The following is a 15,046-nucleotide window of genomic DNA, read 5'->3' on the forward strand; positions in this document are numbered from 1 at the left end:
GTCTCTGAGGCTTTCTGGGGACCTCCTTGTCATCCTTGTCATGGCTTTTCTGTCGGTTCAGCCAGGCCTTCAGGTCTGGAGCTGCATCCCTGTCCCCACCCCCGCCTGTCTCCTTGACCCAAGGCTCTGACTCCGAGTCTCTGCTCTCTCTTGCTCAGTCCTTGAAGATCTTCTGTTCCCACCTTTCTATTGGCCTGTGACTGTGATCTGGAGACTCGTCTGTGCCTCCCTGTGCTTGTTTTCGGGGCTGAGTTTCCAGTCCTCACTCTAGCTGTCCCTTCATCTGTCTCAGTCACCCTGCCTCTCGCCTTGTCACTGTCTCTCCACCCCCCCCACCCACCCCCGCCTGTCTCCACAGGACTCACCTGGCCCCCCATGCCCCTCTGCCTGCCCTTACCTGCTGTCCTACCGACTAGCATGCTCTCTCCTTCCCTGGGGCAGCCCCAGGACTCAGGGCCTCTGGGATCCAGGGGAAGGAGAACGGGGCTGGCTAATGAAGGTGCCGCAGTGGTCAGCTCTGGGCAAGGGCACAGCCGCGCTCACAGGCCTCGCCCCCCCACCCCCACTTCCAGGTCGCACTCCTAGAGACCAACCCCTACCTGTTGGCGCTCACCATCATCGTGTCCATCGTGCACAGTGTCTTTGAGTTCCTGGCCTTCAAGAACGGTAGGGTGGGACCCTGGGGCCCATGGGAGGCCATGGGGGGCTGGGGATAGGAGGGTGGGGGGTGGGGGCTGGGGATAGGAGGGTGGGGGGGTGGGGCCTGCCCTCTATGTGGGGTCTCTCAGCCCCACTCTCCAGAGGCCTGAGGAGCTGGGGAAGGTAATGGCCTTGAAACTCCCAGCCCAGAAACTCCCATCCTGCGGGTGTGGCGCCGGGGAAGGAGCTGGCCTGCTGCTCCGGCAGAGGCTAGGATGGCGCCACCAGGAAGCAGGGCCGGGGAACTCCGAGGCTGCGATCAACCAGGGAAGCCCCGGAGCTGCTACTGCTGCCCTGCACAGCAGGCTTTTCTTTGGGGGAGGCCCCTCGAGGTTGAGTGCATGGGGCCCACCTGAGTAGGGTGGTGACAGCCCTGTCCCCAAAAGGCCCCTCAGTTGCAGAGGCCAGCAGTGCTGATGACCAGCATTTGAGGGGGGCCTGGCCAAGTGCCAGGCATTGTTCTTAGTGCCCCCGTGGGTCAGCTTGTGGTGTCCCCATGGCCCCGGCCCCATGAGGAAGCCGTCATTGCTTGCAGGTGAGGAAGTGGAGGCTCAGAGAGGCTGGGTAACTTGCCCACAGTCTCACAGCTCCCAAGTGACAGAGCCAGAATTGGGACCCAGGAGGGGGCTCCGACACCCACTCTCCCCCTCTAAGCCCGTGTGGGCCACTGCGTCCTTCCCTCGAGAGGCACGGGTCTGCGGGAGGCCTGTTGCCCTACAGCTTGTGCGAGCAGCAGCCCTCATGGGTGTTCACGTTATTAAGACAATGCTGTCTTAAGACGGTGCCATCGAGCATTACCTTCCAGTTGTTGTTAACATCCAAACTGGACAGTAGGCGGTGCCGCCCGCGGGGAGGGAGGGAGTTGGTAGCTGTGCCTGGCCACGCCTGCTGACTTCCAGCCGGGTCGCCTGCGGTCCCACTTCCTCCTGAGAGACAAAGGCACAGAAGGTACGGTCCCTGGCCCGAGGTCACCCAGCGGGGGCCTGGGCCACTGGCGCCTTTGCACCCGGTGCTTGTTGCCTCCCTGGTCTGAGGCAGGACTCAGATCTACCAGCCTCCGACAGAACTCCATCTCCAGATCCATTCTTCCCAGTCAGGACTTGGGGGGTCCTCTAGGAGTGTCCCCCTGAGGTCTCCTCAGGGCCTGATGGGGGGTGGGGCAAGCCTGCTGAGTGTGTCAGAGCTCTGGAATCGGAATCAGAGTGGGTGGGTGGCTTTGCACGAGTCGCAGAGCCAGCCCTGTGTGACCCTGGGCCTGGCTCCACTTCCACAAGGCAGGCATCATGGTGGGCCAGCCACCGTGGCTGCGGGAGTTGAACAGCGCTGGTACCCGCTTTGGCCCACGGGAGGCCAGGGCTCAGAGAGGGACTGTCTGGCCCTGTGGGTGGGGGTCCATCAGGGGCACAGGAAGGAGGTCTGGTTGGGGACCTTATCTGCACCCCAGGAATGTCTGAGGTCCTTCTGGATTTCAGAATGGTGGGCTGGAGGAGCTGGTCTCGAAGTGCCCAGAGGCTCTGGGACATACACTTCGAGACCAGCTCCTCCTGTCCAGGGGAGCATGGCACCGGGTGGACAGCCTGGTTCTGGGGTCGTGCATACGTGGCTCACATCCAGATTCTGCCAGGGCGGGCTCTACAACCTGAGGAATGGTGCGGGGGCGGGGGGGGGCTTCCCTGACCAGCCTCCACTCCTGGCGTTAGGCAAGCATAGGACATGACGGGGGCAACCGTCCCTGTCCCTATAGCCACCATCCTGTGGACTGCTCTGGATAGCGCCTGTGAGGCAAAGACTCTTCATGGAAGGGGATGGTAGTGTGCACCCCACCCCCTTGGCAGACCCAGCGCCATGTTGGGGTTCTGAGGAGGACGGGACCTGAGGGAGTTGCGGGAGGGACTCGGAGGTGCCCCAGCTTGGCTTCACCCAAACTCTTGTGCAGATATCCAGTTTTGGAACAGCCGGCAATCTCTGGAGGGCCTGTCCGTGCGCTCTGTCTTCTTCGGCGTTTTCCAGTCTTTTGTGGTCCTTCTCTATATCCTGGACAACGAGACCAACTTCGTGGTCCAGGTCAGCGTCTTCATCGGGGTCCTCATCGACCTCTGGAAGATCACCAAGGTCATGGACGTCCGGGTAAGGCCGGGCCACTGTGCTGTTGTGGGGGCTGCCGGGGGCTTGGAATGGGGGTTGTCTGCCCCAGCCAGACCCTGGAGCTGGCCCCTGGGGGTTTCCCAATGCCTGTCGCACTCCCAGGACCAAGGGGATTTTTGCACCAGGGGATTTTTTGGGTCACTCGTGGGGCAGGGGAACTGGGAACAGTGAGGAAGGGCAGGGGCTGGAGCTGGCGTGGGAATGTGAGCCAGGGTGGTAGCTGACCACGGCCTCCCTCCCTATCTGCAGCTGGACCGGGAGCACAAAGTGGCAGGACTCTTTCCCCGCCCAACCTTCAAAGACAAGTCCACGTACATCGAGTCCTCGACCAAAGTATATGATGATGTGAGTTTTCCCCACAGTGGGCCCCCGGGAGGGTCTCCAAGCACCCACACACCCCAGACCAGGAGAGGGGCAGTGGGTGGGGTCCGAGGCATCTGCCTGCCGACTGCCGGGCCGTCCATTATTTATGGCCTGGGTCACACCCTCCAGCGTTCCGGGCCTGCCATGTATACTTCCTGTCCAAGTCCAGAGTTCCCAGGGCCACCTGGAAATTCCCCTGGTCTGGCCTGCCAGACCAGGTGTGGGTGGGTGAGGGTGGGGAGCAGGGGTGCCAGCCCCGCCCTGTGCCCCACAGATGGCGTTCCGGTACCTGTCGTGGATCCTCTTCCCACTCCTGGGCTGCTACGCGGTCTACAGCCTCCTATACCTGGAGCACAAGGGCTGGTACTCCTGGGTGCTCAGCATGCTCTATGGCTTCCTGCTGACCTTTGGTGAGCAGCCCCCCGCCACGCTCAGCCCTCCTGCATGAGCCAGACTCAGCAGCACACGTTCCCCGGTCCACACTGGGTCACGCAGGGGCCAGCTGGGGTCCTGTCAGCCTGGCCCTGCCCTCCTCATGCTCCTGGTCCCACGCGGGAGAGACTCATCCCCAGACGGGGACAACCCTGGGTGGGGAGGGGTGGCACGTGAGGAGCCTCAGAGGGGTGCCCGGCCTAGTGGGCTGAGGAGGACTTCCATGAGGCCGTGCATAGTGTGTTTCAGTCATTGTCCTTGGGGCCCCTTCAGAGTAGACGAGCCGACAAGCATGTTGCAGCACGTGGCAAGTGCCACGAGGGGCTGAAGTTAAGTGGGTTGGGGAGATCTCTCTCTGGAGATGGTATGCACATTGAGGCCTGAAAGATGCCCAGGGGGCTGGTGGGGAAGCTGCGGTAAGACGTGCCTGGGTGCGGGAGCGGCTGGGCAGCCAGGGCAGCCAGAGGACAGCACAGGGACAGAGACCGGATGTGCAGTCAGAGAGGTTGGGGGTCAGGGCACCCCTTCCTCTGCTCACGGGGCTCCTGCTGTCATCACCGCAGGCTTCATCACCATGACCCCGCAGCTCTTCATCAACTATAAGCTCAAATCCGTGGCCCACCTGCCCTGGCGCATGCTTACCTACAAGGCCCTCAACACCTTCATCGACGACCTGTTTGCCTTTGTCATCAAGATGCCCGTCATGTACCGGATAGGCTGCCTGCGGGACGGTGAGGGCTGTGGGGCGAGGGGGGCGCCCGCTCTGGCCTCGGGGCTCATTCCGGGGCTACCGGGCGGGCCCCTTCCCTTCACACGGCCCCCCTTGCCCTGCCCCCAGATGTGGTCTTCTTCATCTACCTCTACCAACGGTGGATCTACCGTGTCGACCCCACGCGGGTGAATGAGTTTGGCATGAGTGGTGAGGCCCCGACGGCAGCCGCCCCTGTGGCCGAGGCCCCGACAGCAGCAGCAGCAGGGGCCCTCCCACCCCCACCCGCCCCGGCCCCCACCACAACCGCCGCCACCGCCAGGGAGGAGGCCTCTACGCCCCTGCCCGCCAAGCCCACCCCAGGGGCCAGCTCCGCCAGCGAGCCCCAGGAAGCCCCTCCAAAGCCAGCAGAGGACAAGAAAAGGGATTAGCTGCCCCTGGTCCTCCTCTTCCGCTCCGGCTCCTGGTGACCATCACCCCTCCCCCTGCTGCCCGGCCCTCCTCGCCTCCCCTCCCTGTCGCCCTTTCCCTGGACAGATCGGGCCAGGGCGGCGGGAGGCCCCCCTTGGGCCAGAGCCCAGCGTGTGTCGCAGAGGCCGGGGCAGGCCAGGGCATGTTGTCTGTGGAGGCACCGTCTGTCCGTATGTTCCTCTGTGTTTCTAGCCATCTCACCCTGCCTGCCCAGCACCATTGGGAATCATGGTGAAGCGACGTGGCGCTGCCGAGGTGGGGGGGCCCGGTGGGGGAACGGCTGGGGCCCCTCTGTGGGACGCCCACGGCCATTTGTCATCTTGTCCCTTGTCCCCTGGCCATGCCCCTCCTCCCAGACCGCCGCCCTTTAACACAGTCTGGATTTAATAAATTCATATGGGTGTTTAACTTAAACTCAGCAACCCCCCTCGTGCCTGCCTTCCTCTGCCACCCCCCCGGGGGGTACCTTGACCCGGGCTGGGGGTGGCTCTCCTTGGGTCTGCGAGGGAGACCCGCAGGGTGCAGGACACAGTAAAGTGGGAGACAGGGACCCTTGGGGCCAGGCCCTTTTTACCCTTCTTCCCCTCCCAGCAGCCTTCTGAGGGGCTTCTGTAACTGTTCCCATTTTGCAAATGGGAAGCTGTGCGCTGGGGCCTTCTTGTACGAGGTTGTGCCTGGCCGGCCGTGGCTCAGAGCCCTGCCTGTGCCCACTGATTGTCTCTTGGCCTCACGAGTAGACACCCGCTGTCCTGATCATTTCCCGTCAGAATGACTTGTTCAGCGGGCCCCACACACTGGACACATAAACCTTGCTTCTCTGGGCCTATGAGCTCTTCGGTATCGGGGCGAATCCTTAGGCAGAGGGGTGTGCCTGGCTGTAGAGCTCTCGACCTGTTGGGGTAACCTGAGCATCCTCGGGGCTGCCTGCCCTGAGGACCTGGCCAAGACCTTAGTGCATGGCACGCATGTCTTCCCAACTACCTGCGTGCTGGGACTGTTCACCCACTTGTTGTTTTGTTATTATTTGACAGTGGTCACAAGTAGGCAGAGAGAGGAGGAAGCAGGCTCCCCGTGGAGCAGAGAGCCCAATGTGGGGCTCGATCCCAGGACCCTGGGATCATGACCTGAGCTGAAGGCAGAGGCTTTAACCCACTGAGCCACCCAGGCGCCCCTGTTCACCCACTTTATAGACGGGACATAGGTCTCTGGGTGTCCCTGTGTCCCAAGGGGCCGGGACCGCGCGTTTCCAGATTTACTGTTCTGGGAGGTGGCCTCATCAACACTGGGGGGAGAGGATGCCCCGGGACTGAGGACCACATCAGGCCCCAGCTGCCACCCTGCCCTGCAGAGCCTGGCAGGGAAATCCGGCAGCTCCTGGGAGGCGTTAGCACATGCAAAGCCCCGAGCCCCACGTGTACACACACAGGACAGCGGGCTCCTCCTCGCCTCAGGTAGCCAGGGACCAACTCTGCTCCCTCCCCTGCTCTGCCTCATTTCCCAGTTGCCAGCCAGTGCCCTGCCGGGCTTCCATCCTGTGACTCCAGGAACCAGGGAGGGTCTCAGGCCCCCTGGACTCACTGGGCTCCCCCTCCAGGCACACGCCCAAGACTTTGGCAAAGCCCCTCAGCTATAACCTGCACCCTCTTCCCTCAGGAGCCTCACTTCTTCACTTCCCCTGAGACCACCTGGTCCAGGCTGTTCCCTCTTGTCCTGCCCCTCCCATTCGCTCAGCGGCCAGAGGGTTTTCTAAAGCACAAATCTGACCCTACTGGGCCTGTGCCCAGAATCTACCATGGTTCCTAGTACCCTTGGAAGAAGAGGCCAGGTCCCTAACTAATGAGCAAGACCTTGAGGGGATGGGCCTAACCCCTACACCCTGGTGCATCTCCCTTGTTTTAACTTGACATGATCGCTTACCTTCTGGCTCTAGACTCTGCTCTCCCCTTACCTGGGACACCCTTGGGCACATAACTTTACCTTATCCTATGTGTCCTCCACATTGCATTTCCAATGTCTCTTCTTCCAGGAAGTCCTCCCTGACCACCTCATCTGGGACCCCCAGCTCCCTGAGCTCTCACACTCCAGCCCTGCCCGTTATGGGTCATCACTGCCTGGAGACAGGTTATTCTCTGCTGGACTGAGCCTCGTGAGGACAGAGCCAGAGCTGTCTCAGTCACTGCTCTGACCTCTGGGAATGTTTGCTGAGCACATATTTGTACACTCCTGACTTTGAAAGACATACACATCCAGAAGTGTGGACCTTGATGAGGCCTGCATTTACACACTGGCAGAGAAACCAACATGCAGTCACTCCACAAATTTTTCCTGAGCCCCTCCCGTACACGTTGCCTCAAGCTGGTGGGCAGTGGGGGCATCTGCTTACACAGCAGGGACCAAGACAGCCTAGGCCTGCCCTCACAGGGCTCAAAGCCCAGCAGAAGCCCCGAGTGCTGAGGATTTCTGAACTGTCCCTCCAGTAATTCACCCAGTAAACAGTGGTGAGACCCAATGTTTGCAAGGGGCCGGGGGCATCAAGTGGGATCCAGGTCCTATTATAGGAGCCACAATTCAATGTTCCTTATCACAGCCAAACTCTAGTCTAAGGATTGTTTGTGGTTTGCTTCATTTATCAAATGTAATGTTATTCAGTGTCCCCAACCCCTGACAGGCCATCATTCCATCCTCTGACCCACTACTTCTCAGCCTCCTTGTCGTTCCCTGAGTGGGCCATGCATGTTCCCACCTCAGGTCATTTGCACTTGCTGTTTCCTGTGCCTCACACATTTCCCTGGATAGCCACATAGACCCTTCATCATTTCAACTCCACTCAGCATCATCTCAGACCCTCCCTGAACATCCTCCCCCAAACCGTATCCTCCAGACCCAATCCATATATCCTGCTTTATTCTGTAATACCGTCATCACCACAAGACTTTTGTATATACTTGCTTCTCTCTTTTCATTCGTCTCACCCACCTTGAATTTCAGTTCCATGTGATGGCAGGGTTTCTTGGGTTCTTTGCTGTGTCCCTGGCTTTTGGAATAGTACTCAGCACATGTAAGAACTATATGCAAAGTGTCCACTATTTTTAGTATCTCAGTTAATTCTCACAACCATCTTATGACAAGACCCATTTTACAGATGGGGAAACCGAGGCTCAGAGAGATGAAGTCAGTTGCCTGAGGTCACATGGCTGGTAAGTGGAAGACCTACCTTTCCTGATTCTGGACCCTCACATCGTCACCTCTCTTGGCAGTGCTCTTGTCCAATGCCAGACTACAGCCTGTAGGCCGAATCCAGCTTTTTCTAGTATTTGTGTGATTTTTACATGTTTAAGTGGTTGGAAAAAAAAAACAACCTCAAAACTATTTCCTTTGACATAAAAATTTGATACAAAGTCCAGATTTCAGTGTCCATAAGATGTCATCGTATTGGAACCCGGCCACACTCATTGTTTCTGTGCTGTCTTTGGCCACTTTTTGTGGAAAAAGTTTGCTCGATATTTTGCTGTATGGCAGTAGCTCTCCAGCTTGGGTGTGAGCTTTCTGCATCCCCTGAAGGGCTGAGGGCCACACTTTGAGACTGCAGCTGTACACGGTTCTGCTTCTCACAAGCAGACAGCCGGCCTGGCTTGGTGAGTGCCCTGACCTGGTGCCCAGTGCGGGCCCTGGCACACAACAGGTGCTCAATACGTGCATGTGGAATGAACCCATGAGGCCGTGTGGTCATGCATGGAGAGAGGAGGTGGACATTTTTAGGGAGGCAGACACAAGATGTCAAACCTTGGCTCTCTGTGGTCTGAGGGTGCTGGGCATCCAAGTTGGTTATTGGACACCTACTGTGTTCCAAGGACTGTCCTAGGCGCTAGGGTTAGAGCAAGGAACAAAGCAGACAAAACCTAAAACTAGCATTCTAGCCATAAACGTTTAAGTATCTTCAACCCCAATTTACAGTTAAAGAAACAGGCATAGAGAGACTGGTTTTCCTGAAGATCATTACAACCAATTGCAGCTGGAGCACTGGCAACCTCCTGATCCCAAAGCTTCCCTTACAGCCAGGGAAACAGCAGGCTCAGCTCCCACTGGCAGACCTGGGGGGCGGGCCTCAGTTTCCCGTTTCGTTCCATGGGTACGACGTGAGTGGCCCTAAGCAAGCCTCAGTTGTCTCCGCCAAAGCAATGGGCAGCGGCACAGGTCCAACCCCTCCCGTGCGCCCGGCCTCCCCTTCCCGGCCGGCCCCGCCCCCGCGGCCACGTGACGCGTGGGGGTTTTCCCGTTCCCCCTAGCGTGACGTCACGATGGGGTGCAGGCCAATGGGCGCGCAGGCCGGCGGCGCCGGGGAATTCCGCCGCCCCGCCCCCGCCCGCCGCCCGCCCGGCCCGGCCCCGCGCCCCCCGCAGCCCCGGGCGCCGCGCGTCTAGCCCGGCCTGCGGCCCCAGCCCCTGCGCCGCTCGTTCGACCCGCGATCGTCCTCCGGACCGTGCCCCCTGGCCGCCCGGCCTGCCCGCGTGTGTGTTTTGATCTGGGCCGGCCTCCGGGCCGTCCGTCCCCACTGGTCGGGCCATGCCGAGTCGCCGCGTCGCCAGACCGTCCGCTGCGCCGGAGCTGGGAGCCTTGGGTAAGCGGGACCCGGGCTCGGGAAAGAAGTCTGGGGCGGGACTGGAAATGCGGGGGTTCTGGGGGCCCGGAGTAGTCTGGGGCTTCCTACAGGAGTCTAGGGGCTTTGGGGGACGAGGCTGAGGGTTCCAGGGACACTATCAGAGGGAAGGAAGGGGGCAGAGGATAGTGACGGGGTCCAGCCCAAGGTAAGAGGGAGGCGTCCCACTACAGAGTGAGAAGGGGGCGGGGCCTGACCCTGAGGCAAAGGAGGGGGCGGGCCCGACTCCGCGAGATGGGGGCGGGGCCTGGCTCAGAGAAGGCGGGGCGGGAGCCGCTCCTGAGGAGTGGGGGCGTGGCCAGCCTCGGAGAAGGGGGAGATGAGAAAGGGGCCAGACTCAGAGTGGGCGAGACTGCGGGCCTTGGCTCACCGGAGGGGGCGGGGACTGACTATGAAAGCGAGAAGGGGGCGGAGCCTAACTCTAAGAAGGAAGCAAGATCCTACTCAGGGTAAGGGGGAGGGGCCTAGCCCTGGAAGGGAAAAGGGGGAGGGCTTGTTCCAAAAAAAGAAGGGCGGGGCCTGACTCGGAGAAGAAAGGGGGAGGAGCGGGGCTCGCTTCAGGAGAGGAGGGGCAGGGTCTGAGAGGGAGAAGGGGACGCGGTGACACTGAAAAAGTGAAGGGGTAGGGTTGACCCTGAGAGAAAGGACGGAGCGGGGGCTTTCGTAACTGAGGTTGAGAAGGGCCCCTCCAGACCCGACCTTAAGGAAGAGAAGGAGCCGGCGGCCTGAGTGTGATGCAGGCTGGGGCGAATGACAGAAACTAGGGATCCGGTCCATAAGTTAGAGAAGGAAGCAAGGTCAGATCCTGCGGGCGTTAAGGGTGAGGGGGTGGGGGTGCCTGATCCGAGGGGGCGGGGCCAAGAGAGGAACGGGGTGGGGGCCTGGGAGACTCTCGGGTCCTCCCGCTGCATCTCCATCACCTCCTGAAACTTGCCTCCCTCCCTGCTGCAGGGTCCGGGGACCTCTCCTCGCTCCCGCTCGTCGTTTCCAGGACCACGGGTGAGCAGCCCACCACAGTTCCGGCCCACCCGCGCGCTCAGGACGGGGGAGGGGGGGATCCTGTAGAGGCGGCTTTGGGCACACCTCTGTCTGGGGTTTCACCCAGGGCCACCTCAGCTTTCCTCCGACCGCCTGTGTTCGTCCCTGCGGGTTGAGATGGGGGCCCCAGGTGCCCTTACTTCCCGGGTGGTTAGGAGCTGGACAGGTAAAACTAACCACCTATTCGCCCTGTAAGAGGAGTCCATGGCCATCATAGTGCAGAGGGTTAAAAATTACCTGCCAATGCTGCCATCTCCTCGCTCTGTGAATGCCTGCAAATCACTTCTCTCTGAGCCTCAGTTTCCCTCATCTGTACAGTGGACATAATATCAGTGCCTCCCTTTGTCGGGGGATTGAGAGGATTCAATGAGCTGATACAGGCAGACTTTCAAAGCCGTGTCTGGCACACAGTAAAGTCTCAATAAGCATTAACTGTTCACAGCTGTTATGATGATGATGATGATTACTATTACTATTATCAGACTGCCTATAACAGTGGTTCTTAAACTTTTGTGCGCACTGGAGTCACCCAGGGAGCTTGTTAAAACAGATTGTTGGGCCCTACCTCTAGAGTTTCTGATTCAGTAGGTCTAGGATTGGCCCCGAGAGTTTGCGTTTCTGGCAAGTTCCCAAAAGATGCTCAGAACCACTAGTCCGGAAGGTCCCTCAGCCAGTGTCGTCCAAAATTCGGTGCTGCCCAAGAAAATGCAAAATCATGGCCAAATGACAACATCCTCTCTCTTGTAAATCTGCTGGGATTAGGAGGACAGGAACTGAGTCCTGTTACCATGAAGACTCAGTCCCTAGTGGGCTGGGGCTGGGCCTTGGTCTGGAGGTAGAATCCTGGGATGGACCCTAGCAGGGCTGGCCTGGCCATGGAGGAGGCTCTGCCGGTTCTCTAACAGGTATGAGAGTGTGGACAATGGGGAGAGGTGGGGCATGGTGCTGGGGACAGGTACTGCCCACGCACTGGTTCTGGGCAGGAACAAGGCTGAGGTTTTTTTCTGGCCCAAGATCTCTTGTTTCAATTGAGAGTCATTTGTGATGTCATCTCTTCAATAAATATTTATCGAACGCCTGTTCTGTACCTCGTCCTGTGCTGGGCAGCACTGGGGACTCGGCAGTGCCTGAAACAGCCTAACTCCGCCCTCATGGGTTCCTTACCTGGATGTGGAGGCCAGGCCCTTAGGCAATAAATTAAATGTGGGATTACCAAATGTGATGAAGGCTCCGAAGAAGTCTCGGGGTCAGTGAAATCTAACAGCAGGGTAAGGATGGGAAAACTAAATGCTGTGACCGAGTGGGAGGGAAACATCTCCCTCGTTCTGATGGGCTAGACATGTAGGGTACCCTGGATATACGGTGGGGACAGATAAGAGTCCTGTAACATAAAAGTCATGCCAAATCCTAACCAGTGCCAATGAAATGATAAAACAAAGGTATGTAACTGTGAGCGACTGGAGCTATCTTAAGGGACCAGGGGGCTGTCTTAGATAAAGTGGTCAGCGAAGACCTATCTAGTAGGTAACATTTGAGCAGGGACCTGAAGGAGGAGGAGGCCTTGCAAAGAACTGGAGGAAAAACATTCTGGCAGAGAGCAGGTTGTGCTAAGGCCCTGAGGCAGGAAAGACGTGGCTGGTGTTCTGCCTGCGTGCGGCCAATCCTGGCTGTCCCTGGATGGTGGCACATCTGTGTGGGAGGTCAGGGTGGGATGGAGTGTTATTTGAGTTGAACCCTAAATAAGGAGAAGTTCCCAATGTTTGCTGGCTGAAAGAGGATTTTTTTTCCCCCAAAGATTTATTTGTTTGAAAGAGAGAGAGAGTAAAAGCAGAGGGAGAGGGAGAGAGAATCCTCTGGCAGACTGTTTGCTGAGCAGTGAGCCTGATGCAGGCTGGATGGATCCCAGGTCCCCCCTGGGATCATGACCTGAGCAGAAATCAAGAGTCAGCTGCTCAACCGACTGAGCCACCCAGGCGCCCGCGGAAGGGGATTTTTAGATAATAATGCTCTTAACTAAGCTTTATGGAGGGACTAGGGCAGTCAGATATGATGCTAAGCAGTTTACCTGTGGGATTCGGAATCCTCAAGTTCACACCTTGAGATGGGAGCTCAGACCTCATTTGAGAAAGACTCAGAGAGGTTGAGAGACTTGCCCAAGGCTACAAAGTGAGTGTGTGACAGGTAGGATTCCAGCCAGCGTCTGTGTGACTCTATACTCCATGCTCAGAAAGCAGGTCCGCTACCCTCTTCATTTTAGAGACAGGAGCCTGAGGTCTAGAGAGGGAGGGCGGGTTGGTCACCCAAGTCCATAAAAGAATGTCCCCCAACACTTGATCAGCCAACATTTACGCAGGGCCTATTATTCTAAGCAGTTCCAAGTGCTTCCCACGTATTAGCTCATTTAATTTTCACAGCAGTCCAATGAGGCATTATCACTGTGTCCATTTTACAGATGGAGAAACCAAGGCAAAAAGGGGTTAAGTGGAGGGGCTCAGGGCCCTCCAGTTAGGAAGTTGCACAGCCAGGATTTGAACTGAGGTAGTCCAAACCTCAGGCCACTGCTGCCCGGGCCTCAGTTTCCCCCTGCAACCTGGGCAAAGTCTAACTCCTCTTCCGGCCCACAGGTCATCCAGCATGGACACCTAAGAGTTTTTCCCAAGTTTAGTGACCGGAGGTTGGGCCTGCCAGGGATCTACAGCCTGTCCCTTCTTCTGTCCCAGCCTCAGTGTCCCCAGCAACCCAGTGGGGGTATCTTCCCTACCCTGCTGACTTCACCGATCACAGGAGATAAGGGGAGCAGGAAAACTACTTTCTGAGGAGCAAAGGTCTGGCTGCCAGGAGCCACTCCCCGAGAGTGGAGGAGGAGGACAGGTCTGGGAGCAGGGCAGGCTGGCGTTGATCCGTCTGTGGCCAGCGGCTGGGGCAGGTGACCCTGAGAGGGGCTCTGGCCCCGGGCTGCCTCATCTCGCTGTGTGACCCCAGGCCGGCCTGCTCGCTCTGGCCTTCCCATCGTCCTGTCTATAGAATGACGGGAGGTTTGTTTCGGTTTCTTCATGGCCCCTTTCAAGACTGAGCTTTCCCAAGGAGGTGATGAGGGGCTTCCCCAGCCTTTAGAATCTTAGCTGTTTAATTTTTTTCCTGGTCATGAGATCCTTGGCTTCCCTGGCTCCTCAACGATGCCTTTGAATTCCTGGCCTCAATGTTTTTTTAGAAGGCGCTTGAGGGTCCCCTGACCCTGGGACCCCAGTATTGAGAGCTGAAGGGAGGGTAGCCCAAGAACATGCAATCGGGCTTGGGGTTTGGCACCCCAGCGAGCCAGAGCCCAGTTTCCCAGGATGGAGGAAGAGAGAAAGGGGGAGGGTTCCAGGCGGGGATGGGGTTGGGGAGTCTGTCTTAAAAGATGAAAGTCTTGACCGCTTTCTGGACCTCACCTTTCTCTTTCTCTTTCTCTTCCTTCCACAGATGAACTGGGTAAGTATCACAGGGCAGGTCCGGGGGAAGGGGTGGGGGTTGGCGAGTTGTCCTAGTGCTCACAGGGCGGGATCTGGGCCTTCTTTGCTGTTGGGTAGAACTGCTGGGGACTTTAATGTTTCTGTTCCCAAACTTCTTGATACTTAGAAAAGCCTCCCCACATCAACCGCCCTTAGCGTTACCATTACCGCGAGCACTGGGTTGTTTTCTCAGTGCACTCTATGGAGCACGCCCCATGTGCCAGGCACCAAATTCAGCCGCGAACCAAATGAGGTCCCGGCCCTCCTGTGAGCTGACACTCTGGTGGGGGCGATAGTAGGAAAGGGAGTAAATAAACAAGATCATGTCAGATCTGGCTGAGGCTATGAAGGAGATAACAGGAAGAGGAGCCGGTGGCCTGGGAAGACACACACTAGGTAGGCCTTTGAGAAGAGGTGACACTTGAGCTGAGACCTGAAGGACGAGGGGCCAGAGTGGGTTGAATGGGGGGAAGGACGGAATAGGCAGATGGAGAGGAGGCACAGCTCTCCCAAAGAGGGCCAGGCCTTGCTGGGAGCAAGCAGCAGAAAAGAGACTGGAGCAGGGCGAGAGGCGGGTGGGGGGTTTGTTGGCAGGAGGCCAAAGGCCCAGGACAGGAGGGGGCCAGTCCACACAAGGCTCTGTGGCAGGGGGCCAGGGGTGTGGGTTTTTGTTTGTTTTTTTTCCCCTGAGATGAATCGAGTTTGGGGAAGGTGTTATATGGAGAGGTTGTTGACTCTGAGTCTTAGGGGAGATGGGAGCCATGGGAGGTGTCTGAGCGGCGTGGGGACAGGGTCTGACCTAAGCTATGTCTGGCTGTGTGTGGGGGACTTGGAGGAGGCCAGAGGGGGAACAGGAGCAGTGGTTCAGAGGGGAGATGGTGAGCGTGGACCAGAATGGAGCCGGGGGTGTGGGGAGCAGTGGTGGGAGTGTAAACATGTATTTGAGGCCGAAGAGGTTCAAGGATGGGGACAGATGTGGGATCATGAACGGCTATGTGGGCTTCCAGCTTGGGTACTTGGTGGACGGGGGTGCTGCTTTCT

At 58.4% G+C, this 15,046-nt stretch overlaps 2 protein-coding genes across 5 annotated transcripts in view; both read left to right on the forward strand.

Moving 5' to 3' along the window:
- CLPTM1 (CLPTM1 regulator of GABA type A receptor forward trafficking) overlaps positions 1–5,237 on the forward strand; it is a 30,485-nt gene extending 25,248 nt beyond the window's left edge. Inside the window, exons 9-14 of the mRNA XM_045987940.1 lie at positions 573–666; positions 2,636–2,826; positions 3,094–3,189; positions 3,482–3,617; positions 4,203–4,370; positions 4,478–5,237. Coding sequence (XP_045843896.1) covers positions 573–666; positions 2,636–2,826; positions 3,094–3,189; positions 3,482–3,617; positions 4,203–4,370; positions 4,478–4,779 — 987 coding nt within the window. The 3' untranslated portion in view covers positions 4,780–5,237. The remainder of the gene's footprint in view (positions 1–572; positions 667–2,635; positions 2,827–3,093; positions 3,190–3,481; positions 3,618–4,202; positions 4,371–4,477) is intronic.
- Positions 5,238–9,194: 3,957 nt separating this feature from the next.
- Positions 9,195–15,046, forward strand: part of RELB (RELB proto-oncogene, NF-kB subunit) — a 29,282-nt gene continuing 23,430 nt past the window's right edge. The window contains exons 1-3 of one of the 4 annotated variants that reach the window (XM_045989018.1): positions 9,195–9,437; positions 10,428–10,475; positions 13,977–13,985. In XM_045989018.1, coding sequence (XP_045844974.1) covers positions 9,383–9,437; positions 10,428–10,475; positions 13,977–13,985 — 112 coding nt within the window. In that variant the 5' untranslated portion in view covers positions 9,195–9,382. Of the gene's footprint in view, positions 9,438–10,058; positions 10,274–10,427; positions 10,476–13,334; positions 13,602–13,976; positions 13,986–15,046 lie in introns of those variants that run through there. The other 3 variants (XM_045989021.1, XM_045989019.1, XM_045989020.1) reach the window with 3 other exon arrangements.

Source organism: Meles meles, chromosome 19 (genome assembly GCF_922984935.1).
Source record: "Meles meles chromosome 19, mMelMel3.1 paternal haplotype, whole genome shotgun sequence".
NCBI lineage: Eukaryota > Metazoa > Chordata > Mammalia > Carnivora > Mustelidae > Meles > Meles meles.